The 27,314-nt window shown below is 43.6% G+C and overlaps 1 protein-coding gene across 5 annotated transcripts in view; it reads left to right on the top strand.

Annotated features, from left to right (window-relative positions):
- The window catches only part of Xpnpep1 (X-prolyl aminopeptidase 1), a 54,254-nt gene that overhangs the window by 13,836 nt on the left and 13,104 nt on the right, over positions 1 to 27,314 (top strand). For all 5 annotated transcript variants that reach the window (XM_069987935.1, XM_069987939.1, XM_069987936.1 and 2 more), the window contains exons 4-14: positions 13,929 to 13,992; positions 15,126 to 15,230; positions 17,468 to 17,560; positions 17,811 to 17,954; positions 19,538 to 19,633; positions 21,955 to 22,036; positions 23,535 to 23,745; positions 24,401 to 24,490; positions 25,252 to 25,302; positions 27,042 to 27,100; positions 27,224 to 27,301. In XM_069987935.1, the coding sequence (XP_069844036.1) occupies positions 13,929 to 13,992; positions 15,126 to 15,230; positions 17,468 to 17,560; positions 17,811 to 17,954; positions 19,538 to 19,633; positions 21,955 to 22,036; positions 23,535 to 23,745; positions 24,401 to 24,490; positions 25,252 to 25,302; positions 27,042 to 27,100; positions 27,224 to 27,301 (1,073 nt within the window). The remainder of the gene's footprint in view (positions 1 to 13,928; positions 13,993 to 15,125; positions 15,231 to 17,467; positions 17,561 to 17,810; positions 17,955 to 19,537; positions 19,634 to 21,954; positions 22,037 to 23,534; positions 23,746 to 24,400; positions 24,491 to 25,251; positions 25,303 to 27,041; positions 27,101 to 27,223; positions 27,302 to 27,314) is intronic.

Raw genomic sequence — 27,314 nt, 5'->3', positions numbered from 1 at the left:
GAGCTCCACCCAACAATAATTAAGGATACTATGATAACTGCTACTATCTCTTTAGAACCAACTCAGCAATTTCCCTTTCCTTCTGAGAGCAGCAGTTATCTTAGTGGAGGGAAGTTGTGATTGGAGAACGAGACAGTATGTGGTAGGGCTAAAGGGCAGGAGGATAAGCAGGTCCTATACCCACTGTAGGGTCATCCAATTGAATTGAGGGCCTACACTGTGTTTATGGCACTGTAGGGTTACAAAGGTGAATTTAAGATTGGATTCCTGCTCTCACTATGGTTAAGGTTTACTGAGATAAAATAATATACGAAGTATTATTCTTCTGTAGAGACATGCATATGTACATTTGTTCCAACCTTTTGTTTATGTGCAGGTTACTACCTTAGATACTGTACATGATACAAAGATGAGAATTGTTCCTGGGAAAAAGCACTCATTATAATAGTGGAATTTAGATGTGCAAACACATATCCATATTACTAGGTAGAGTGGGGTAACTGCTATTAAGAAAATTTGGACAGGGGCTGTGGAAGTTTGAGGGCTGGATAGAAGGATGATGGAGAGTGTGGGGCAGGAAGGTGCTCTGAACTGAACCTTGAAGGATGGGTAGAGTTTAGCTAAACAGCGGTGAGGGGTTGGAGGAGAAAGAAGAGGAGGGAAGGGGTTCCAGGTAGGAGGATTGGTAGGAGGAAAGGCAGAGAAACAGGAAGCTTGGAATGCTTAAAGAATCAATGTGCTAAGTTTCCTCAAATCCTGAGCTAAATCCCACTAAAATCCAATTTCAAGCATGAGGCTGTTGCTGAGGCCGATATGACTGTAACCATCTTCTCCCAGGATGGTTGCACCTGCTACTGGAGCCCCTGGTGTGGCTGTTCTCTACTTCCTAGCACTTTGTCTGAGATGGAGACATCCTGTGAAAGGGGCTTTGCAGGCTCTCTTAAAGTCCTAGCTTAAAGATTTCTCAAGGCCCTACTTCATTGATGAACCTTACCTTCAGAAGAGGCCTGAAAGTGCATGTTATTTGAGTGTTTTTGTTTTTTGTTTTTTTTGGGTCCGGTCATGGGGCCTGAACTCTGGGCCTGGGCGCTGTCCCTCAGCTCTTCAGCTCAAGGCTGAGCCACAGCACCACTTCCGGCTGTTTTTCTTTTTGCTTATGTGGTGCTGAGGAATCGAACCCAGGGCCTCATGCATGCAAGGCAAGCGCTCAACCACTGAGCCACCTTCCCAGCCCCTGTTATTTGAATTAAATGTTAAAAGATTTGTTGTTAAGGGACTGGGAAGTAGCCTTGCATGCATGAGGCCCTGGGTTCGATTCCCCAGCACCACATAAGCAGAAAAAGCTGGAAGTGGCTCTGTGGCTCAAGTGGTAGAGTGCTCGCCTTGAGCTGAAGAGCTGAGTGACAGCGCCCAGTCCAGAGTTCAGGCCCCACGACTGGCAAAAAAAAATATGTGGTTAAGGCTGTTCTTGTATTTCAGTTTTAGTTTTCTTTTTGTCTGGGGTTGGGCTCCATAATCTGTACAATCTGTGTGTGTACTAGTAGGGAACATTCTTGTAGCTAAGCTAAGCCAAGTTTGTCTTGATACTCTTAGTCCCACGTGCTGTTCCCAAAGCAGCTTTTTCTTTTCTTTTCTTTTTCTTTTTAGCTTTTTCTTTCTTTGTTTTTCTTTTTTTTGAGACAGGGTCTCACTACATATCTCCGATGGCAGCACTCATTATAGCCCAGGCTAGGCTTGTGCTCGCCGTCCCCTGCTTCTGTTTTCTGAATGCTGGGATTGGGGTTCTACCATTATGCTTAGCAATACAAACCTGATTTTTTAAAAATTTTAATGTTATTTTTTTTATTGTAAAAGTACTGTACAGAGGAGTTACAGTTACATGAGCAAGGTAATGAGTACATTTCCTATCAAGCATTGTTGTCTCCTCCTTTGTTTTTCCCCTACCATCCCTTCCCTCTCGCCTCCACAACTACCCCTCTATCCCCCAAATTGTAAAGCTTGTTTTTCAACATCGTGTCTTATACATCTCATTGTTACAATGGGGCAACCTGTATTGCTATTTAAGCATTTTGTTCTGTGGGGGAGGAACATACAAAGCAACAAAAAAATAACATGGTACATTATAAATATGTCAGAATCAATAGCAAGAAGACAAAAAAACCACTGTGTCCCTATCTTGGGGTTCATTTCGCTTAACATCATCTTATACAGTCATATTTTCTGCTTGTCTAAGACATATACTAGTTATTGCAAATAAGGGAAACCATGGGACCTATGTTTCTTTGGGCCTGGCTTACTTCACTTAATAAAATATTTTCCAGGTCTTTCATTTCCTAACAAATGGGGCAATGCCATTATTTCTGATAAGGGCATAGAATTCCATTATATATCTTGATCCATTCATCTGCTGAGGGGCATCTGGGTTGGTTCCATATCTTAGCTATGGTAAATAATGCTGCAATAAACATAGTTGTACTGGTAGCTTTAGTATGGTCTTGTTTGTGATCATTTGGATAAATGACCAAAAGTGGGATTGCTGGGTCATAGGGGAGCTCTATGTGGAGTCTTTTGAGGAACCTCCATACTACTTTCCAAAGTGGTTGAACAAGTTTACACTCCCACCAACAATGCAGTAGGGTTCCCTTCTGGCCACATCTCCTCCAGCGTGTGTTGTTTGTTAGAGTTCTTGATTATTGCCATTCTAACTGGGGTGAGGTGGTATCTCAATATTGTTTTGATTTGCATTTCTTTTATGGCTAGAGAGGTTGAGCATTTCTTCATATGTCTACTGGCCATTCTTATTTCCTCTTCAGAGAAGTTTCTCTTTAAGTCTTTAGCCCACTTATTTATTGGGCAGTTGTTTCTTTGAGGATTTGTTGTTGGAGGATTTAATATTTTGAGTTCCAGGTATATTTTAGATATGGACTCTTGTCCACTGTATGGCTAGTGAAGATCTTCTCCTAATCCGTGGGCTTTCTATTGATCTTGGTAGCTATGTCCTTAGCCAGGCAGAAGCTCTGCAATTTCATGCAGTCCCATTTGTCCAACCTTTCTTTGATTTGTTGTGTTAAGAAAATTTGGGCCAAGGAGACCTAGGGTTTCTCCTATTCTATCCTGTAATGTTTTCAGAGTGTTTGCTTTGACTTCGAGATCATTGGTCCATTTGGAGTTGATTCTGGTGTAGGCTGATATATAAGGATCTAGCTAGATTTCTACAGTTGATTAACCAATTTTACCAGCACTATTTACTGAAGAGTCTGTCTTTTTTCCATTCTATTTTTTTAGCTCCTTTATCAAAGGTTAGGTGTTATAGGTCTGTGGGTTCATTTCTGGGTTTTCAGTTCTGTTCCATTGGTCTCAGGTCTGTTCTTCTGCCAGTGCCAAGCTGTTTTGATTACTATGGCTTTGTAGTAGAGTTTGAAATGTGATTGATATTCCTCCAGCAGTATTCTTTCTGTTAATGATCATTTTTGCTATTTGGGGTCTTTTATTGTTCCATATGAATTTTTGGATTACTTCTATTTCCTTGAAGAATGAGGTTGGAATATTGATAGGTATGGCATTGAATTTGTAGATATCTTTTGGAAGTATTGCCATCTTCATGATGATAATCCTTCCAATCCAGGAGCATAGGAGGTTTTTCCACTTCCTAACTTCTGCTTTGATTTCCTTTTTTAGGACAAACCTGATTTTTTTGATACACTGATTGAGTTTAAAAGTGTGCCTGCCTCTGGTATTAGGTATGGCCAGAGACTTTTCTAACACAGTTTCTTCTGGGAATGGCAAGAAGCTGGCAAAGTCACAGGGATGTACTGGCCTGTCTCTCAGCTGATTACTTCCTGCTAAGCATCCTAGAGCTTCAGAATTACATGGCTTCCCCTTGAAGAAAAGAATGAAGCTTTAGTCCCAGATATGTCTTGCCCATGTAATTGTAACCCCTCTGTACGGTATTTTCACAATTAAAAAAACACACACACAGAGAAAAGGGCAAGCATGCCCAGTATGAGTTGTCACTTACTGCATAAGTTGCTGTTGTATAGATGTCACAGGCTTATATTTGTGTATTCTTGACGTCCTTTTATCTTCACTCCTCTGCTGTTTTTCTTTTATAAACTTTAACTGGCATTTCTGTGGTTTTAGCATTGCGGTTTGTCCTTATGTATATGGTAGAAGTTGTATTTTACATTTTTGGTGCATCTTTTCTGACTACTCAGGGCCAGGTACTAGGTGGTTAGTACCCAGATAACTTAGAGACTGTCTGCGTTCATATGTCAGAATTGCCACTTGCTGGTTGCTTGACATTGGGCCCTCTATCCTCCTACCTTCACCTCCTGAGTATTACAGGCATGTGCCACCATCCCAAACTCCTGTTAATTCCAATTTTTAGGCATCAGTTAGACTCTCTCAAAAAGGGATAGTGACTTAACACTGTTTTTACTATTATAGCTGCTATTATTGTTATTACTATTATGGAAATTAAAACATTACAGAGATTAAAGAGTAAATAAGCCCTAGTCATAAGTGCTAACAGAAATGTAGACTGCTAGATGTTTTATTTTATTTATTAATTTTACTACCTTCTTTGTTTTTCCCCTACTATCCCTCCTCTCTTCACCTCCCCAACTCCTCCCTATGCCCTCCTCCCCCTGAAGTTGTGAAGTTCCTTTTGAACATAGTGTCTTGTATGTCTCATTGTTATAGTGGGTTAACTTGTATCCTTGTTTCAGCATTTTTTTATTTCCCTTCCCCTACCCAAATTAGAAAAATTGTATATACAAGATGCAGGCATCAGAATCAAATACAGTGACAACAGGGTTTGTACCATGGGGAAGAACATACAAAAGAAACAACAACAACAACAAAATCACATAGTACATTAAAAACAACAGTGACAAAGAAAAACCCTCTTGTGTCCCTATCTTGGGGTTCATTTTGCTTAGCATCATCTTATATGGTCATATGTAGATAGTTTTTGACCTTTTCTGCTTGTCTGGTAAGATTAACCAAGATGTATACTAGTTATTGCAAATAAGGGAAACCGTGGGACCTATGTTTCTTTGGGTCTGGCTTACTTCAGTTAATATAATTGAAACTGCTAAATGTTATAGGAAACTGTTCAACACTGTTCAGTAAAAACATGTGAGGCATAAGTATAAATTAAATTAACTTTGATACTATATTTTACTTATCCCAATATATACAAAATATTTTGACATGTCACCTATATTGAAACTATAGTAACACTTCATATTACTTTTGCTTTGTTGTACTAAGTCTTTAAAATATGTTATATATTTATTCTGCATTTTTTTTTTTTGGGTCTGGTCATGGGGCCTGAACTCTGGGCCTGGGCGCTGTCCCTCAGCTCTTCAGCTCAAGGCTAGCGCTCTACCAGTTGAGCCACAGTGCCACTTCCAGCTTTTTTCTTTTTGCTTATGTGGTGCTGAGGAATCGAACCCAGGGCCTCAGGTATGCAAGGCAAGCGCTCTACCACTGAGCCACCTTCCCAGCCCCCTTATTCTGCATTTGTAAATATGGGAACACCCATATTTCACTGGAAATATTTGATCTGTATTTGTACTTCATTAAGTTTACTGTTGAAAAAGTAAACTCATACTCAAAATTTTCTAAGCATACTTAAAAGTTTCCAATAATGAAATCTTGAGTATCTGTTTTAAAATTTTCTTCGTTATTTAACAATGAAATGGTTAATTAGCTACATTTCAAGTACTCAGCAGTCCCAGGTGGCTGGTAGCTGTTGTGCTGAACAGCAGAGGTTTTGTATGTAGTGTACAGGGCATCCATAGTGAGGGGATAGTTAAGCCAGCAGGCTCAAGGAAGGCTTCCTGGAGAAAGTGGTGGTTAAGAATGGGAATAGTTGCCGGGCTCGGGTGGCTCACACCTGTAATCCTAGCTACTCAGGAGGCTGAGATCTGAGGATTGGGGTTCAAAGCCAGCCCAGGTAGGAAAGTTGGTGAGACATCTGTTTTTTTTTTTAAATATATATTGTATATGTAGACATGTATATTGTAGACATCGTATAGGCCTTTAGAGTCTACAAATTCCTCACTTAACCCCTCCTTAATCTTTATTCCATCAAACCTTCCTAATGTCTGATCCATCTTTGGCTGGTGCCAAAAAGCTGTGACTCCTGTCACTAGAAAACTGGAAGTGGCACTGTGGCTCAAGTTGTAGAGTACTTGTCTTGAGCTGAAGAGCTGAGGGACAGTACCCAGGCCCAGAGTTCAAGCCCCATGACTGACAAAAACAAACAATAGCAACAAAACCCCCCAAGAATGTAAATAGTTAGAGTTTGGACTCATGGAGAGATAGAATTCTTTCTTAATGGGCAATATGCCTCCTACTTGTATTGTGAAATCTTTCAAATGATACATTATAAGTTTTTTTGGTAGATTAGCAAAAATGCATTCTTGTTTTCACATTACTTTATTCAGAGCTAATAACTGCCTTCCTTAATTTTCTATAACTTAAGTGTAAACATCATGTATTGCAGGTTTAGTTTTAAAAATATCTTAGATGTTCTTAAACTGTGAACCTTAATTAACATCACTGTCTTACCAGATTGCCAGCACTGTCTGTGACTAATCCCAACCCTCTGCCTCCCCACACAGACAAAATTCTTGGTGGTCTGCCTGCTGTGCTCCCTGTGGGGTCTTGAGCTCTGTTACCTGCTAGTGTTAATGATTTTTTGTACATCTTAACTCCTTGGCAGGGACACAGTGTTGAACCTTTCAATCATTAGAACAAAAAATTTAAAAATCATCAGTTGCAGAGTTGTGGTGTTTTACATTGATTTTTTTTCCTAATGAAGTTAGTATGTTTTGCATGTATGACATAATAAATCCATGAATCATAAAAAATGTAAACCCGTAGAATTTGCATCCATGGCGAGAAACAGAAGATGTATATGCAAATATATGGGAACAAAAGAACATATATCATGTTAGGCTTGAAGAAGAAAGAAGTAGAAGGCCTGGCCAAGGCCACTGTGAGTTACCCATGCCTGGTCCTGGGGTAGCTATGATCCTCCATGGCATAAGATTATGCATTGTTAGGAGGGACCCAGGGAGAGTCTTTAACAAGAGAGTGATGTGACCTGCAAGATGTTTAGTATGACTGAGAAACCTGTTCACAGGCCCGTGCAAGATCCCCCAGTAGGTAAAGAGTATTTTGACTTGGGTATTGGTAATATGGTCAGAGAAGGGGAGATCTAGAAGGAGATGCAGAAGAGCCTGAATTGACAGTAGACCCTGCAGTTTTGAGGGTATTGGTATTTTGAGGGTATAGGTATTTGTGGTACCACCAACAGACAGAAATGGGTTTCTTGTGTCAGTCTCTGCTCCGTGGATAGAAGGGGCTTCGATGGGTGATTATTCAGTGAGATTCAGGGTGCTTGTCAGGCCTGTGAGAACACGAAGGGTTGGCTTTTGTGTGTGACTTTCCCAGTAGCCTCCTCAGTAATAGTGTGGCTCTGTTCTCTGGCTCCTAATTGTTTCATTTCAGGCTTGATTCAAGGTTGGCGGATTTTCTTCTAGGGGTGGGGAAGGGAGAGTGTTGGAAGTGAAAAGGAATCTTGAGTTCTATCCTTTGTATACTTTCCAAAGCACAAATATACACACCCACACACTGTTCCCTGCTAGAGAGAAAATGTACCCCAAATGCAGGATTACGCAAGGACTTGGCACTTCAGTGGTCTGCTTCTCTCTGTCCTGTGCCGCTTTAAGGGCTTCTTCTTTTTAAACTCAGAACAAGGGTTGTGGTGTTAATAAATTTGGCCCCAAGGCGACTTTTAAGTGAGGAATTGCACATTTTCTCTGGTAGTATGGATGCTTTCATTTACTGCCTTCAGTCAAACACTTTGGGCATTGCTGGCCCCAAACCAGGAGAGTCATTGGTTGGAACCAGAGCTTTGCTATAGCACTTAACTTTTAGAGATGTAAGTTCTCTTCCTCTCCATTTGAAAGGCCCATGTGCTGCTCTTGGGCTTGGCTTAGTCAAAGGGTCAGTTTTGTTTTTTAGACTGACTGCCAGTGTGACCCTTGGGTTGTGTTTGAGGTTCCTCCTTCTGGAAGACATGAATCAGTTTTTCCTAAACTCTCTGGACCCTTGTCCATTCCTATTGGAGTCAACTTCCTGTTGTTTTGTTGGATATTTCTTAGAAGTTTTTTTGTCATAATTAGCATAATTATGGCATAATTAGCATAATGCCAGAGGTAGTTAACAGGTCTTAAATTTCAGTGGCTTAATCATAAGTACAGAGTTTGTGTTCCTGGGTTGTAGGGGATTTTCTTTTACTAGTAGGAAAAGTGATCCAGGCTGTTTTTGGTGGTGAAACCATTTTAGCTGGCATAACAGAGTATGGTGAGGGCACACCTGGATCTAGAAATCTCTTCTCATCCACATTCCATTAGTCTGGACTAGTGATGTGACCCCACCTAGTTGAAGCAAAGGAGCTTGGGAAATGAAGTCCTGGCTGGGAAGATATTTATACTAAGTAAGGTGGCTGTCTTTGGACAGCTATATGTTGTCTCTGCATAGTCTGACTCAGTTCTGTTTAGGAGAAAAGAAAATATCAAAGGGTTTCCTTATTATTGGGGCGTAAGGAGCTTTGTGTCTTCATTTCAACATATACCCTCTTATATTTCCTGTGGACAGTCTGCCCTTTGTTCCGTTTTTGTTGAGAACTTAGTATGTTGGAAACATGTGTCAGACTCATGGCCTACGGAAGTGGAGGATAGAGAGGAGGAAAGTCATCCCAGCATGGATCTAATAACTAGTCCGACTTAGCACTGGCCATCCTCCTTTTCTCTTCTTCCATCTTCTGGTGGCCATGTTGACCACTTTTTAAAAAATATAGCTCTGATCACATTACCACTCTTTCTGATCTGTACTACATCTCAAGAACTGTCTAGTTTTCTGCCTGCCTACCCTAGATCTCTTCCCTCTGACTTTCTTCCATCTTTTCCTTCCTTGCTCTTCCTTACCTGTCCGTGGTAACCCAGCTCAAATCTCTGAGATTATCCTGATGAACTTAAGGCAGATCTGAGCATCCTTGAATCTATACCAAATTTGGTCCTATATAACTGGCATAGTTTAGTGCTAATGTTTCATGGGATAACTGTGCTGTTTTGATGGCCAGATTGTCTACTTTGAGAAGCTAGTTAAGTTTCCTCAGAATCTAGTTCATTGCCTGATGCATAGTAATAAATGCATGTGTCCATCACAGCTGAGTAGATGATTATTGCTTTACGTCACATCTTAGTCCTCCAATGTGGTATCCTTATTACCTACCTAGTAATCTGGGAGCCACACTTGACTGTAGGAATGACTTCTGGTTGTGGTTGTTACTTGTGTGGTTGATGAGGGCCGGAGTTTAATGTGAGACATACTAGACATACTTTATATTCCTATTCCCTTAGATTGTATAATCCAGTTGTACAGATTCAATGTACTCAGTCTCTGCTCTGAATTAGAAGAGTTTGCTTGGCAGCATAGCAAGGATGTCAGCTTTGAAGAGTTGGGCTTGAGTTCAAATCTTGCCTCTGCCACAAGAATCAATTTTAATTTTGCATCTATAATTGGGAGGTTGACTCCTTTCACATCTGCTGTGGGATTAGAATAGGAGGATATTAATCAATTACTCATTTCAGATAGTGCACGTTGAGCCAATTAGCCACTGTTGCTTGTTACCATCACCCAAAACCTGGTAAAATTCAGAGGAGAGCGACCTCTGAGAGCTGGAGTGGCTCAGAAAGATGTGACGATGAGGTATATTTGAGCCAGATTTTGAGGAACGACTAAGGGTTTTTTTTTTAAAGTTTATAATATGCTTTATCTGGTTATGCTTCATTTATATTGTTTGGATTAGATGCCAACCCTGAAATAATGGGTAATTTCTCAAACACATGTATTTCTGGCTTCTCTTGAAATACCGAAGCCTGGCAACATGGGGGCTGCTCCGGCATGGCAGGTGCACAGCTGAGTTACGAGCCGCTCTCTAGTTAGAGCGAGTATTCCTGTCCTGCCTCATTTGGCTTTCTGCTGTGTGCTGAGGCATTTGAGACTGAAATCCAGATTGTCATCCTTTCATTTTTTTTTCATATTGCTAGTTTCATGTTACTGGTGTAACAAATGACTGTAGGTATGGTGCTTCAGACAACACAGAATCGTTCCTGTCCTGTTTTAGAGGTTTGAGGCCTGTCATAGGTCAGCAAGGCTCTGTGGCTTCTCAGGGCTCTGGGGAGGATCCATTTCCTTGCCTTTTCCAGCCCCTAAGGGGTGACCTGTATTCTTTCCATCTTCATAGAGATGGCCAAGATGTTAACAGAGCAGAAGGAAAAAGGGTTTATCTCTTCTGCTTGAACATTTATTCTGCAGAAGCTGGTTGAGGATCTGCTGCTTACCACTGTGACTGTATACAGTGACAGTGACAACCACCCTGACTTATATTCTGGAGGAGGGGTAGAGGGATGGGCCTATGAAAGGGAGAAATGTTCACTAAGAGGAAAATCTATAAAATGTTCTACACAGAGTTTCAAAACGGACAAGTGTTTCTATTATCTAGGCATTGAAAGCAGTGTTCTGTGGAGGTATCATTTGATCTGAAATAAAATGATGAAAAGGAAGGGGATGGAGTGAGAGGGAGAGACAGACATGTGCAGAGAGATACAGAGACAGAAAGAGACAGAGAGGGAAAGAGAGAAAAGAGACAGAGATGGAAAGCCAAGAGGGCGAAGAAGCTGGTGACCAGTAGAATCTTTGGAAGTACACCCTCAGTGTACCTCAGGCCCCACTTTCTAGTTTCTAGAATCTCTCTAAATAATACCTGGTCACCATTGGGCAGCTGGGCACCAGGTTGTTGGGTACATGAGCTGGTGGGGACATCCCCTATTTAAATCATAACTAATGCTATTGTTTTACTATCATCTATATAAGTGTGTGTGTGTTTGTGTGTGTGTGTGTGTATTTTTGGAATACCTCCAACGCATGGGAAGAGTAGATGGGGCAGTGGTCTAGGTAGGATAATGGAGGTTTGGATTGAGTGCTGTTACTAGAGCTAGAGAAAAATGGGAGCATGCTTATTTTAGGACTTCGCAGTGCTGGGAAGAATGTGTTCTAACTTCATTGCTGGGAAAGGCCCCATAGCTTGTCTGGCCTCTGGTTAGTCCATTGGTGTGGCGCTGAGGCTGCCGCCAGCCACGCTCAGCGATGTCTGTCTGGCATGTTGACCACTTAGGTCATGTCTGGTTCTTGCCCCAGACCTTGTCTGGGGCTTAAACTACACGTTCTGTTAATTCCACCTCCCTTTGGACAAATTCTTCCCTTGCCTTCTGATGAGGAATCTAGGAAACCTGTGGGTTGCCTGTCCCCCCTTCCAGGTCATCCTGGGAAACCGGAGTGGGCCTCCTGGAGAGCTTTGTCCCCGAGCTAGAGACCCACAGATCAGTGCTGCCTTCCCTGGTTGCCAGCATGGCTTCCTCATCAGATCCTGGGTAGGGGCACAAGGTCAGGGATCCCTGTTGTCCTCATTGTGTGTTCTTCAAGGAGCACCTGAAGAGTTATTTTTGTTAATTTGGTTGTCCCAGGCCCCAGGATGCATTCTTACTGTTCAGGAAGGAGAGATGAGTAATCTCTCTTCCATTGTGTACAGGTACCACCTTCAGGTTTCTGGTGAGGTCTTCAAACATTAACTTACTATTGCTCCTATTAGTCCTAGAAATGGATGAGACACCCTGCTTCCCATTGAGCCTTTTGTTTTTTTAAAGTTGCACACTGTGATTACTGGGTTAATAACCAAGTATTCTGCAGTTCATAAACAATGCCGATTGCTGTTTCCTTGGAGCCCTCTGTTACACATTCTTTGTTTTGGGGACCAAGGAGAAGATGAGTCACCTTGGAAATGAGGAACTGAGGCTGAGAGGGGTGTTGGGCTTTGCCTCCGGCAAGACCTGGAGGGGAGGGGGCCCTCAGCAGCTCCCTGGCAGGTGAGGGGGATTGCAGCTGCCTTGCTGAAAGAACCAGCATGCACACAGCACACAGCGCGACTGGAACACAGGGACCTTTCCCCCTTTGTGCACAGACTGCCCCTAAAATACCCTGGCCTCCAGCCAGAAGCTCTGTTTCCCATGTTAAGCATCCTTTTTTTTTATTTTTTAATTTTTTTAGAGATGTGTACCCCTGGCTGGTTTCAGACTCTCGTTCCTCCCACCTCAGCCTGCTGAGTACTGGGATTACAGGTGTCTGCCACCATGGTCAGACTAACACTCTTAATTTTTCTGGGTCTTTTGACTTGGGCAAAACTGGCTGACAGTGAAAGGAGGGGAGAAGAGCTCAGAAGCAGGCAGAGATGGCCTCAAATCCTGGCCACTACAGCCTGTCAGTGGGCGAGTTACCTAATGCTTGTTCGAATTTCAATTTTCTTACTTACTATTTGTCGAGGGGAGAAGGGACTCTGTGTCATGCTGGGGCAGCGTGGCCTGGGTCTTAAAGAGTTAAGGTTCTGGACCTAACTTCCTGGGTTCAAAGCCTGCTTTTGCTGTTTGCTTTAGGTTAGTTAAACTCTCTGTGCTTCTCTGGGCCGTTACTAGAAGCTGTACAGCATGGCCTCATGCTCCCCACCTGGTCAGAAGAGCTCCTCAGTTTCTTCACTACCTAACCCTTCCACTCAGAAGCAAGGAGAATCTCACTGAATAGGACCTGGTGTTGGGTGTGTTTTCTTTCTTTCTTTTCTTTCTTTCTTTCTTTCTTTCTTTCTTTCTTTCTTTCTTTCTTTCTTTCTTTCTTTCTTTCTTTCTTTCTTTCTTTCTTTCTTTCCTTTCTTTCTTTCTTTCCTTTCTTTCTTTCTTTCTTTCCTTTTCTTTCTTTCCTTTCTTTCCTTTCTTTTGGTGTCGGTTGTGGGGCTTGAACTCTGGGCGTGAGCTCTGTCCCTCACAAGGCTAGCACTCTACCACTTGAGCCACAGCGCCACTTCTGGTTTTCTGAGTGGTTTATTGTCTCACGAACTCTCCTGCCTGGGCTGGCTTTGAACCATGATCCTCAGATCTCAGCTCCTGAGTAGCTGGATTACAGGCTGAGCCACCAGTGCCTAGCTTCTTCTCTCTCTCTCTCTTTTTTAAATTGTATTTGATTATCTTTAAGTAGTTGTGCGAAGGAGTTACCATTCAACCAACTTACCATTCAACCAATTTACAAATGCAGTGCATCTTTATTTCACCCTTTCTTTTGCTGAAGCCCCCTGGTCTGGGAAGTGTTTCCCCCTGGTTCCCTGATAGGAAGGGGCAGGGCCTGTGTGGGAGAGGCTGTGACTCCACCTTGGAGGAGGACACAAACAGGAAGTTCAGCGACTAGCCAATGTCTCTGACAGAGACTGAAGTTAGAGAATTTTTGGCACTTCAAACAGAAATACAACTCTACAGATGCCTAAATGTCAGAGGCAAGGGAAGGAGAAGGCTATTGGCTTGTTTTTGACTTAAGAGCTTATTGAGGAGAGAGCAGTTTTTATCTGTTTCTCTTGCTTTGTTCTCTAGATGAGAAAATAGGGCTAGAAACTTAAGTCTTTTGCAGTGTATGTATGTATGTTTGTTATTCAAGACAGGGTCATATGTATCCCAGGATGGCCCAAAACTCACTATGTAGCCTGGACTGGCTCTGAACTCAAAATCTTCTTGCTATTATCCTCCTCAGTGCAGGGATTATAGGCACACCCCACCATGACTGACTAATTTTTATTGACTTTTTAATGTTCAGTTTGCCTTTTCAGCTAACCTCTTGGCTCCTAAAAAGATGTAAACAAATCCCAACTATAGTCCCAACTATAGTCCCCGCTGAGTCTAGCATAGGCTTGGCTAGTGGAAAAGTCAAAGTGTGATTGACAGAGGTCTAATTTCCTTGTGATCTTTGTTTTTCAGAGTGAGTACATTGCTCCGTGTGACTGTCGGCGGGCCTTTGTTTCTGGATTCGATGGATCTGCGGGTGAGTCACTGAATTCTGTGTTCTTGCTGTATGTGTGCCTTCCTAAAATAACCAAGTGTCTTTCAGCCTATGTTATGGAACCAAAAGAAATTGCAAGCCAGCTACAGTACTCCCAGTTGCACCTCTGCAGGGAGGTGTGGGTTCGCAGGCTTTCTCAAATTCTCCCGTCACCTTGTAGTGACCCTTGGTTCTTCTCCAGACCTTCATTTTCCAAAAAAACTTTAATTTGAAGACAGAAGTTTTGACCTTTTTATCAAATATGACATACACAGAGAATCAGTTAAGCTGAGTATGCCTGTGTAGATAGCACTCCAAACAAGGAATGGGACTTTAATAGCACCATAAAGCCTTAGCTTACTGGTGTTAAATAATTCTCCAAGTGCTTGACTTTTAGTTTTTCTGTTTTCACTCTTAAATTTAAATAACAAAGGCTAGCGTTGAGCTCCACTAGTATCCTGCCCTAACTTTTCCACAGTTACTAACATCCCTTGAGTTTTCCAGTGGTTTCCCCTTCGAGTTCCTGTCTCCGAAACAAGCTGGATGAGGTGGGAGCCTCTTTCCCCTGTGGTTCGCACACTGCTTCCTTTGGCATAAATGCTTATGTTGGTTGGCACATTTGGGTTGGTTTTGGCAGACACCTCTGTGGAAAGCCCTGAGATTGCCAGGCCTGTGGGAACTGAGGGCAGGTAGAGGTGGGAGGCATAGACTCCAGCTGGTGACTGAGAAGTCACAGAATCAAGGAAAGCTGGAACACCTCTGTTGGGGAGGGGCAGAGCACAGTACATACAGGTGGCTATAGGTACCAAGGACAAACCATTTCCTCTCTCTTGGTTATGAGACCACTTTGGCCATAGGCCTACAATCCTTTGTTCTCCTGGCCTTGACTCCCACTGCTTACATGTCTTTTGTGTGTAGAGACCAGCATCCAGGCAGCCTGGGCCTCTCGACTGCTTTCTTCTTCTGAGCTTGACAGACAGCTGGTTCTTAGTGACATCTTTCTCTCACCTGGGGGTTCCCTGGCGTCAACCATCTTCCATGCGGGGAGCTGGTACCTCTAGTCTGACTATTGCTGTTTTTGGGAGGTTGCTGGGAAGTGGTCAGAAACCTTGCTCTGCTTTTCTCCTGTGCTCCAGGAACGGCCATCATTACAGAAGAGCACGCAGCCATGTGGACGGATGGGCGCTACTTTCTCCAGGCTGCCAAACAGATGGATAGCAACTGGACACTTATGAAGATGGGTGGGTAGAAGACAGCCAGCCCCCAGCTTTGTTGTATTGATCTGGCCAGGGACTCTGGAGCTCCTCCAGGCTGTTAACCTTTTTATGACATCATTGACCATGGGCACTGTATGTGTCCCATCATACATTTCATTCAGTTTTGGAGATTCCTGGTTCAGAATATGCCTTTTGTTCAGAGAAAACTGAGGCCTTTTCAGATTCCATAGATTGAGGCTGTGAGGTCTGTTAGCACTGTTGAGGGAGAGTGGCAGATATGACCTGTCTATTTGTTAAAATTGGAATCTGGTTGTTCTGGGGTGGGGATTGGATGGGGGTTGGTTCTTTCTTCCAAGCTGCTCTCTGGTTGGCTGTCTGTTTCTCACTCTACCTTCCTTTTTTTTTTTTTTTGGTTGGTTGTGGGGCTGAACGCTGGGCTCTTCAGCTCAAGGCTATTGCCCTACCACTTGAGCCACAGCGGCACTTCCAGCTTTTTCTGCTTATGTGGTGCTGAGAAATTGAACCCAGGGCCTCATGCATGCAAGGCAAGCACTCTACCACTGAGCCAACTTCCCAGCCCCTCACCCTACTATCCTTAAGTGTGCCTCTTTATGGTGAGAATTCTAGGTGGGTTTCTCTGGCAGGTGAGTGTCCTACCCTTGGGTTTTTTCCAAAGAGCTGTCTACTAAGAAACAGCATGACTTCATCCTGCAGAAGTTATGCCAGAGACCCCAAGAAAAAATTTTTTTTAATTAAGTTTTCTGCTTAAGTAGTTTGAAAAAGACATAGGGAAAAAAAATCAGATAGCAAAACAGACTTGCAGGCAGTTTTGTAGAACTAGGAATCATGAACTCATTTTATTATAAACCTTTGAACTTCCCTTCTGTGGCTTTGTGGTAGTCACTAGAGAGAATAGTAAAGGTAAGTAAGCACTGCTTTAGAGTATGTAAGCTTTTACTCTCAATCTACATTTTACCAGTTTAGCAAAAGTCTGGTTAAAAAATGTACGTCCCAAAGATATTGGCTAGATAGGCTATTGGCTTGATCAAAGAAAAACTGGACTATAAAAATAGTGTTTCTTTTCGAAGCCTGTTTAGTGTCTTGCAACTAGAAGGAAGAATGAGTGGTCTTCTCTCTGCAGTTAGGAAGCCCAGGGGACCATGTGAAAGACTCATATGTACCCCTCCTACAACCTTTGGAAAGATTTCTTTTTGGCCAAGACCTGTGCTCAGCCTTGCAGTGGGGATAGGCTTACTCCCTCCAACCCTGGCCTTGCAGGTGAGGGGAGGCACTTGGTGACATGTTGTCTATTTTCCTGCTTTGGTACATGAGGGAAGCTCCTGGTCTTCACCAAATTACCATTTATGTTCTCATCAGGTTACCAGTGGTGGGGAAGTGGCCGAGAGATCTTTGAAATGACACCGTGTACCCTGCACAGCTGAGATTTTTTTTTTTGGAGCACGGTGAAAAGCACGTTTTTTTTTTTTCTTTTGTGGATGTGTTTAGGAAAGAAGGGGATGGGCAGAAGAGAGAGGAGGCAAGAAGGGGAATATGTTATGTACAAAGAGAAATGACAGAGGCTACCCCTTCCTTTAGCTCTTTGCAGATTCTTTCAGGATGTTTTCCACGTCCTCAGGATATACATGACTTCTCCCTGGGTTTATTATTTTCATCCTCCTTCATTTTCTTAGACTCTTCCATAAATGCAGAAATTAGTTCAGGACGATCCAAGTTTTTCTCAGGTTCCCAAGTGTTGTGCTCCTCAGAAAAGCCTTTCCACTTCAGCAGATACTCCACCTGCCCTTTAAACACGCACCTGTCTTAACACTTTTTCCATAACACACTTCTCCTCATCTATCAGCTGTCCTCTTGCTTTTCTTTCCCATGTCGTACAGTGTTCCACCTGAAGGAGTAAGACCACTAGGTTCTGGGGATCGAGAATAATCAGGCACACTAACGCCAGCCCTGTTCCTCTGTGGTGAGGCGGCACCACAAGCCTTCGCTACCGCCGCCTTCTCTGCAACACCCAGCTGAGATGTTTTTACCAGGAGCCCAAAGACAAATGTTTTTTTTCTGCTTCTGCCTACCTCAGGCTTTCCTTGCATACCATTTCCTACTTCACCCTTCAGGAAGAAGAGAGGCTCAGATTTTCTAAGGCCTGCTAATCTACCTTGAAGAAGGTCCTTAATAAAGATCTTGCTGTCAAGGAGCCAGTGGATTGCATTGTTCTGGGGAGTTGTTTATTGGCTCTTGTCTCCTAGGTCTGAAGGATACACCAACTCAGGAAGACTGGCTGGTGAGTGTGCTTCCTGAAGGATCCAGGGTGGGTGTAGACCCACTGATCATCCCTACAGGTGAGTGCGTGTGGTCTCTGCGGCATGGGTGAGGACGTGGTTTCTAGACTCCTCTTCATCCCCCCTGTTTAACTGTGGGAAGTGGAGCTGTTAAGGCTTAGCATGACTTGCTGTCATGGAGGACAAGGAGAGCTTGTGGGAGAGTTGCCCTTCAGAAGGGGTCAGAAAGGTCCTACCCTCTGCTTCAGATGACACAGGAGTTGAGTTAATGGCCGGCTGGCCCCATGTGTGTGTGTGTGTGTCTCCTCAGATTACTGGAAGAAGATGGCCAAAGTGCTGCGAAGTGCTGGCCACCACCTGGTTCCTGTGAAGGAGAACCTTGTTGACAAAATCTGGATGGACCGTCCTGAGCGGCCCTGCAGGCCCCTCCTCACGCTGGGCCTGGACTACACAGGTGGGAACTATGGCTGTGCCACAGGGTTCCGGCTTGCCTCATGTTCTCTTCCCATCCTGATCCTCTGAAGTAGAGTTGAATCTGAGTTGACAGGGCTCTCTGCCCCACCTTGACCCAGAGGAGATTTGACCGACAGAGGGGCCTTTATTGTTCTCTACTGTTGTCACGGACTTGCCGCTTACTTCGGCTTAGCTTATTTTTGTAAAGCTCTTCTGGGTGGCTTTTGGGTGCTGCTGAGTGGACTGAGCTTTTTACCCCTCAGCTATTGACTGCCCCTACTGTGTCTCATCATGAAAATGGAAGTGGAGAGCCTAAAATTTCTAGGCTCCATTTCCTTTCCTGTGATAGCATTTGTAGATTTACCTTTCAGGCCCTACCCTTTATCTTTGGCTTCTGTAGAGGTGTGAGTGTGGGTGCTGCCTTGGTTCTATATGACAGTGGTGTGTGAGCAGTGTGTGCTGTCAGCATTTGTGAGAGACAAAAGTGTGGGTTTATGAAAACACTGAAGGACAGAGGGAGGGAGGTGGGGTTTCAGGGAAGGGGGCCTTGTTATAGAAATGGAGAGGTGGATGGGGGATGTCTGGAATGTAGGCAGATTGCCCAGAGGGGTTCTGCGAAGAAAGCATTATAGCCTAGATTCTGGGCCAAGTTTTAAATGGCATTCCCGAGTGATCTTCAAAGCTTCAAAGTTGTGGGGGCAGCCCCAGCCTGCTTTCCTGTGTGACAACCTCCCCGGAGGGTGCTGTATGTGGGATGGGGGAACGGGGCCAGTGAGTACCCAGGGCCAGCTAAATGTTTTCCATCAGCACGGTTCCAGTTGTTTCTGACTGAAGCAGAGGCTCTCACCTGATGCTATAGGAAAGGGAAAGCAAATACTGCTGGTGAACTTTGTTCTGTCAACGGTTGCATTCTTGCTCTGTGCAGGGAGAATGTTCTGGGTGCTGGGTGTGTAAGGATGCCTAGCTTATTCACAAGTGGCCATAAGCTGTCCTGGTGCCAGGTGCAGTAGAATGAGTTCCTCTGGGGCTGAAGTGTCATCTCAGGGCGCAGCAGGGCAGCCTTGGCTGTGTCTGAGAGGGCAGGTGTGATTAGGAAGTAGTATTCACAGTGATTCAGGCTTCCAAGAATTCCTAGGTCTTAGGAAAGCAAGTCTGGGGCCTAAGGACTGTAAAGTGATATTCTCCTGACCTGCTGGGAGCTTTCTCTGCTCGGTGTGTGTTCATGTAGCCCTCTGTGCTTCCCTGATTGCATCAGTTTTTATACAACCATGTAATTAATACCTGCTTAGTCATCTGTCTTCTCCTGTACATGGTAATCCCCCATGAGGGCAGGGACTGGGTCTAGTCCAGAGTTATAACTGTATGGACTGGCCTAACCCCTGGCAGATGTCTATGCCTGGCAAGACTAAGATGAATAAATGAATGAATTGCCCTGATGAGGCAGTTAGAGCTCACCATAGTCAAGTGGCCACCTGCCTGTGTAGGCAACATGTGCCCTGAAAGATGGTAAGCTGGGGAAGAATATATGGAAGCAGCCTGGGACCAGAGCTGGAGTCACAAAACAAGCATGTTTGTGTCTTGCAGGTATCTCCTGGAAGGAGAAGGTGGCAGACCTCCGGTTGAAAATGGCGGAGAGGAACATTGTGTGGTTTGTAGTCACTGCCCTGGATGAGATTGCATGTGAGTGCTCTGGATTTACTGGTTGTGTTACCTGATCTCTCCTTTGTGTGGCTTATAACATTCGGCTTTCTGAGTAGCCAGGGAATAAGCAAAAGATTGCCTCTGAAAGGTAATGGGAGATGCCAATTAGGATAAAGAAGTAAATTACATGGAGTTGGAGAGGAGACTTACCCTTGCCCAGGGTGGAGTTACAGCCAGGAGTTCATGATGAATCCATGGTGATATCCACGTCCAGCCTGTCATTTAAGATTTTGTGGAGAATTTGCTTTGAGGAAGGCATTTTCTTCAAGCAATTTCCTATATGTCAGCCTTTCAAAAGGTATAGGATCATAGGAGATAGTTTTTTCTGTACACTTTTTGTGTAGTTTTCCAAAGTCTCCAATAGTGAATAAGTTCTAGAAACATTTCTACCATAGAAAACTCAGGAACTGAAAATTCTTTTGCAGAATTTTTCCTGAGGTCATAACAGCGCCTTAGTCTTTAGACTTTAAGGTTCCCCTGTGTAACTTTTTAGAACTTGGTATCATCTTTAAAATCTGAAGGAATCTGGTTGAAACTTCTATGTCATTTTCTGGCTGGATTTGACTCAGGGCAACTGAAAAGTAGTTTTTGTCTTTTCTCACTAGAGAATGAGACCCTATCTCACAGTGTCCTGTCTCTTCAGTTCCCTTCTTACCTTTCAGTCCTTGAAAATTTGTCAACTATATTGTCATTTATACCCATAGTTAACTAAGTAAGTCCCAATATCAGAAAAACCATGCAAGTGAGATTCTCTCTTTGAGAATAACAGAAACACATTCTCATTGTGGAAAACATGAAAAAATGCAGAGGAAGTAGAATGAAGAAAAAGCTCGCCCATAGTCCTGTTGCCAGAGATGGTCATGCTAATATTTCTGTGCATCTGTCACCTTTTTGGCCTGATTTGAAAAAATATTTCAGTGTGTATCTATATATGTAAACATATCTGTAAATATTAGATATCCTATCAAATGGTTATAATTAATCATTTCTCTGTGGACTTTTGGGTTATTTCTAGTTTTCCCACAGCTTGTTAATATGCCAGCAGCATAATCTTGCTTCATAAATCCATGTCTTAGTTTCTAATAATCTTGTTCCTATTTCTGGTTGGCTTTTAGGGATCATTTTATGGATTAGGATGTGTGTATGCTAGGGCTTTTTTTTAAATTTTATTTTATTTGAGAACATACTGTACAGAGGGGTTACAATTACATGGGCAGGATAATGCATACATTTCTTACCAAGCATTGCAGCCTCCTCCTTTGTTTACCCTTCACCTCCCTTCCCAGCCTTCCCCCTCCCCCCCACCCAATCATACCCCCCCTCCCCCCCCCCCCACACTGACATTGTAAAGCTGGTTTTGACATGACATTTTGTACTTCTCATTGTTGCAACAGGTCCACCTGAATTATGCTAGGGCTTTTAATCTATTCCATCATACCTCTCCAACGCTGGTGATAACTTTTTTTAAAAGATAAGAGGTTAAAAATGTTGTCTCTCTGCTTTGTTAAGGAAGCCATTATGTAAAAATAGAGGTAGTATCTTTGGTGATAGGGCCTTTTTGCCCCCTGCCATTTTTGAGAAAAAAAACAAAACACACTTGTGAGCTAGAAGCACTGGGACTAGAGCTGCACTGGGCTGCTCTGCTCTGCTCTGGTCCTGCAGTCTCCTCTAATGTTCTGTGACCTCACCGAACCCTGGACCCTGATGAAGGTGGGTCCTTCATGAAGCCTGGTAACAGAGTAGACTGTGGGTGGGCCAAAGGCTCTGGTTTCATTCAAGAGCTGCAGCCTCTTGACTCACTTCTTTTCTAAACTCAGCTTCCATGGAACTCAGGAGGGTCCTTATTTGGCCTCCCTTGTGGGTGGGTCTTAGTTTGTCTACCCTGGGTCATTTTGCCCCAGAAGGGAGAAAGTACTTATCTCCCTCTCCTCCCTCCATTTCTGGATATAAGAGGTTTGTGTTTGGCTAGGATTCCCTGGCAAGTCACCTTGATGATGTGGGCCATTTTTAACACTCTGGGGATGTATTTCTTAACCAGAAACTCTCCTGTCCTCTTGGGGGCAATGATACAGTGGCATATAAACAGTTCTGGCGCCATCAGGTGGTAGGCACCAGCATTTGCAGCTTAGAGGTGGAAGCTGGAACAAGATTCCTGGCCTTTCTGAGTCAGATGCCAGCCATTGAGTCCGTTGATGTTGCAGCTGGATTCCAAGCTGAAGCCTGCTCTCTCCTACAGGCTATTTCTTATACTTGGAAAGCTTGAGTCATTCAGGTGACAGTGGCTTTGCTTTCTTTTTTAGGGTTGTTCAATCTCCGAGGATCAGATGTGGAGCACAACCCAGTATTTTTCTCCTATGCCATCGTAGGACTAGAGACAATCATGTGAGTGCTTTCTTCCCACCTGAGCCTCCTCCAAAGCTCAAGCCCCAAGCTCTCCTTTGTGGTCCCCCCCCCACCAGTCACTGCTGTTGGTGTGCTTCCTTGTTCCTACCCTCCTCCTTTCCCTTCTTGTCTTTTATTAGTACTAGATGTTTATTTATAGCCTGCCTCTCCTTTAACTCTCTAAGTGCTTTAGAATACATGAAAGCGTTTATAGTACTATGAGATGTAGAGATAAATAGGAAAGGATGATGGGGCAAAGCTGGCGTGAAGTTAGGTCACAAACTTCCTGTTCCATTGTCTTGTTCCGGGTATACTTTTGATTCCGGGTTTTCTATCAGTCATATGAAGGGACATACAGAGTCTCAGTTATGCAGCTCTGGGCAAAGCAAATGAGCCAGTTATTTTGAAAGCCAGAAATGATAGAGGGAAAGCTCCCTGACTTGTGCTTTGTTGAATTTTCTGTTTATCATTTCACAGTGTTTTTTTTTATATCCTTCCTTTCATTGTTCTTCTATTGTGTGGCTTTCTTTTTTCAGATAGCACATTCATTGAGTGCCCATTATATGCTAGGGACTTCTGTTTATGTGTGAGGATGAGTGTCCTGGAGTAGAGTTGGGGAGATTGAGGCTCATTGTAGGTACTAGCTCATCAGAGGTGTATAGAGATGCCGTGGGAAGGTGCTAGCTTGGACTTGGGGGCCAAAGGAGATGTGCAGTGAAGCAAAGGTTAATGATAAATATGGGTTAGCTAGAGGAGTGGTGGGGCAAAGACTCAAGCAGAGTGAACAGCATTTTCAGACGCTCTGAGCAGGAGAGAGCAGTACGTGGAGAACCTGAAGGGTGGTTTGGCGTGGTCCATGTGTAAAGTATGAAACCAGAAGGTGAGCGCGGAACCCCAGAAAGGAAAGCCTGGTGGGGGCCAAGCAACGGAAATTGGGCTTCTGTCCTGAGGACAATGAGGAGCTACTGAATGAAGGGCTAAGGATTTGGTAGAATGCCTGCCTAGCAAGCATGAGGCTCTGAGTTCAAACACCAGTAGCACCAAGACAAAACCAAATGAAAATGAAAAGCAGAGGGAACCACATGTGATCAGGTTTAGCAATTCTGAGGAATGTTACAAATGTGAAGAATAGGATGTCTGGGGCAGTTCATGGAGGCTGAGAGGTGGGATTGGCCCACCGCCAAATCTTGGTGGTGACTGGGTAAAACAATTAATAGCTAGGCAGACTTGGGTGATAGGTTCCAAGATCTCTTTGGAGAAGGAAAAGGAGGGCATGGGAAGAAACTGTCTAGGTTTCTGGCTTGAATTGGTGACTGATGACAACATATCCAGGGACAAGTAACACACTTTGGGGGAGGCAGGAGTCAGAAGGGGAGTGGGGAGGGAGGAAAAGCCACCTAGTTTTTTTGGTGGTTAGACAATAGAGCCCAATCTGTGTGTGTCACGCTCATTCCCCCACATGCTCTCCTTTTCCTGTTACCACCTCTGTCCCCCACAGGCTCTTCATTGATGGGGACCGCATCGATGCCCCTGGTGTGAAGGAGCACTTGCTTCTTGACTTGGGTCTGGAGGCTGAATACAAAATCCAAGTGCTTCCTTACAAGTCCATCCTGAGTCAGCTCAAGACCCTGTGTGCTGACCTGTCTCCGAGGGAGAAGGTGTGGGTCAGCGACAAGGCCAGCTATGCTGTGAGCGAGGCCATCCCTAAGGTTCGTGGCTCACTTTAACCTGCCTCATCCCTGCCTGCCCCTTCCTAATCTTGCCTCTGTTTTTGGAAGAGAGACTGTAGGATTAAGCTGTCATCTCTCTGGGTGAGCCCTAGAGCTTACTGATGCCCCTGACTTCCAAAGGTAACTTGATGGCACACATGAGTCTTAATTTCAAACGGGGGTACCTCCCATTTTTTTTTTTTAAGAACATACTCTTAGCAGTAGATGATGGTGATCACTGGACACCTTCCTTGTCAGGTCATCCGCATCTCTAGACAGAAGAAAAAAGCTCCTTTGTGCAGCAAGAAGGGAGATTTCGGTCAGGCTCCTGGAGGTTAATGAACTCCAAGCACAGCTACTGGGCTTGGAAGGCATCTCTTGCTGATGGCAGGCATCCAGAATTCTCAGAGTGCTGAGAGGGTGGGGTCTGGAGGAGGCCACCTTGTTTGATGTACTTGCCTTTTGGATGAGCTCAATCCCCTTTCATCATGCTCAGGGGCATCCACTGAAAGGGGAAGATCTTCAGCTCTGAGGGACTGTTGCTGGGTCCGAGTGGGAGCTCTTCACATGATGTGTCTCAAGTGCGCTTTTCTGCCATGGTCTAGGATGGGTGCTGAGTAGGCTCTGTTTTCCATTCGCCTGCCCTTACCCCTAGGATCATCGCTGTTGTATGCCTTACACCCCCATCTGCATTGCCAAAGCCGTGAAGAATGCAGCCGAGGCAGAAGGCATGAGGCGGGCTCATGTGAGTAGAGCAGCTGGTGCTGACAATGGGATGGAAGGTGGTTAGAAGGTCTAGCTCACTCACCTGCTGTGTGGCCCTGGTCTCAGCATGAAGTTGGACTCTCTCTTGAGCATTGATCCTCTTGGTCTTCCAGAGTCATGGAGAAAATAAAATGAAATGCTTGATGGGGAACTGAGTTGTGGTGTGTCACATCTACAATCCCAAGCACTCAGGAGGAGGAGGAGGAGGAGGCAGGAGGACCATAAATGTAAAGCTAGACTGGGCTTCATAGTGAGACCACAAAGAACAAGAAAAACAGAACTTAATGAGTTAGAGCTTTACAAAGCATAACATGCAACGCAGAAAGGCTGTTGGTGATAGTGTAGCAGAGCATGGTGAGGCTGTGATAATAATAATAATAAAAAGGATAGATTATGTTTTAAGGCAGAAGAGGGGTCTAGAAAGATCTGGGGTCAGGAGACAGCCGGCTTTTAATAAAAGCCTGCCCTTCCTTACTCCCGTGATGCAGGAGTCCAGTCCTTTGGGGAAGCTGCCCATGCTGTGAAGATGGGCCCTTTCTACCTGTGCTTCAACTACTGAATAGCAGGGGAGCCCTTTCTCTGACAAAGTAGTTTCCAGGAAATGTCTACAAGCCCTGATTGCTGATGGTTTGTGGCTTTTGTAGCTGCCAGCCTACCAGGGTTACTGCAGGGCCGGGCTCTGAGTCTGACTCTTCCTATTCTCAGTAATAATTTAAAAAAGGTCTCTATTTTCCCACACAGATTAAAGATGCTGTTGCCCTCTGTGAACTCTTTAACTGGTTGGAGAAAGAGGTTGGTTGGTTCTTACGTCTTTACTGAGCATGTGGCTGTAGATGATTCTGTAATATCTGCCTGTGTTATGACTGTGGCCTCCTTTGGGCTGTATTGACCAAGAGGTCTAAGATGATGATGATGGTATCTTAATGCTTTTTTGGGTAACTTTTTAGGTGTTGTACATATACTTAAAAATGCTTCAGTAGAAAATATTAACAAGGAGGAAGAACGCAATTCTATGATAGAGTAGATCTGAGCTAGGAAATCATAACTAAGTGGAACTTCAAGGGAAAAGGGAAAAATGACTATAATAATATCATAAATAAGCCGATTGTATTAGGAGAAAAAGATCTTTGTGCACATTTTTTATTATTGTGGAAATACCATACAAAGGGGTTACAATTACATGGGCAAGATAGTGAGTGCTTTGTGCACATTTTGAACTTCTACGTTATAAACCTTTTTATATTAAAGTGACTCTTGGCTATTAATTTCTTGCCTGTCCCTTTCTGGAGTCAACAACAGGGTATCCCATTGTGCTGTTATTAAACAAAATCTTCCCTTTAAGTATTATATAAACAACTCTTGAATTGGAAAAAAAGGAGTAAACATCAGTGTGATTTTTTTTTAAAATCTAGATTTCCTTCTGGGCTCTGGTTTATCTGTTTAAATTGTTTTGTATGTATTGGTGTACAGACATGAATTGTGTAATTGGATCATAGTATGCAGTAGTGTGACTGCATTGAATGCCTTATTTACTTATTTCCCCATCCCTTCTATTTTTATTTCAGTTGTTTTTGATTTTTCCATGATGACTAACCCTGCAATAATATCTTTGTACTTATCCTTTTTATTTTCCTAAGATAATTTTCTTCGGATGATTGCTTATAAGTTTAAAACCTGAGATGTATTCATTTAGATTTGGGAGGTTTTGGGACATAAAGTAGTTGAGTGAAAATTCAAAATTGAATGGAGCTCTTCCACAGCAGTGCTGGTGAGAGCCTTTGAGGGTCTGTCTCTGTTAAAGAGGAGATTCAGGCTGCGTGCAGTAGATGACACAGTTGTGATATGGGCACTGAGGAAAAAAGTAAGCTTTAAAAAATGGTTGGCTTCTCTTTATTATAAACACATGTATGCATACATATTTGTCCCCTATTTAGTTCATATTAAAAATGTTTTGACAAAAATTTTATATGAACTAAAGTTTTTGTTCACACATTTAAAAGCAGTTCCTATGGTACCAGTCTAGGATTACAAAATACTGGTTGTGCTTCAACTTTGTGTTTTATCATAAGATTGACTGCATATTATGTATTGTGTGTGGAGCCGGTCTTAGTTGCAGGATGTTTAAAAATATTCTTTTAAAACATTGATATTAGGGGCTAGGAAGGTGGCTCAGTGGTAGAGCGCTTGCCTTGCATGCATGAGGCCCTGGGTTCGATTCCTCAGTACCACATAAGCAGAAAAAAGCTGGGAATGGTGCTGTGGCTCAAGTGGTAGGGCACTAGCCTTGAGCTGAAGAGCTCAAGGGACAGCACCCAGGCCCAGAGTTCAGGCCCCATGACCGACAAAGAAAAAAATTGATGTTATTAAGAAGGAGTTGTACATAGGGGTTAAATGAATGCAATGAGTACAGTGCTTCTTGGGCAATGACATGCCTTCCTTCGAAAAGTGAGCTTTTATAGTATTTCTTCTGATATGTATGAGGCACACAGGAATCAATCTTACTAGGCGATTTACAAGCTCTTTTCTTGTAGGTTCCCAGAGGTGGTGTGACGGAGATCTCAGCTGCTGACAAAGCTTTGGAATTCCGCAGGTAAGGATCTGCTTAAGAGATCTATGAACCTTTCACTCATTTCTTTGGTAAGATGAATGAGGATGGAAGGGGCCCTGATTCTTGGTGCTGTAAAAACCTTCAAGCCTCTGCTCTCTGTTCCAGGCAGCAGGCTGACTTCGTGGACCTGAGTTTCCCAACCATTTCCAGTACAGGACCCAATGGCGCCATCATTCACTACGCGTAAGGCATGAGG

Source organism: Dipodomys merriami, unplaced genomic scaffold (assembly GCF_024711535.1).
Source record: "Dipodomys merriami isolate MVZ:Mamm:240054 unplaced genomic scaffold, mDipMer1.0.p SCAF_35, whole genome shotgun sequence".
In the NCBI taxonomy this organism is placed as follows: domain Eukaryota; kingdom Metazoa; phylum Chordata; class Mammalia; order Rodentia; family Heteromyidae; genus Dipodomys; species Dipodomys merriami.
The sequence above is the reverse complement of the archived record's forward strand: the minus strand, read 5'-3'. Positions and strand labels throughout refer to the sequence as shown.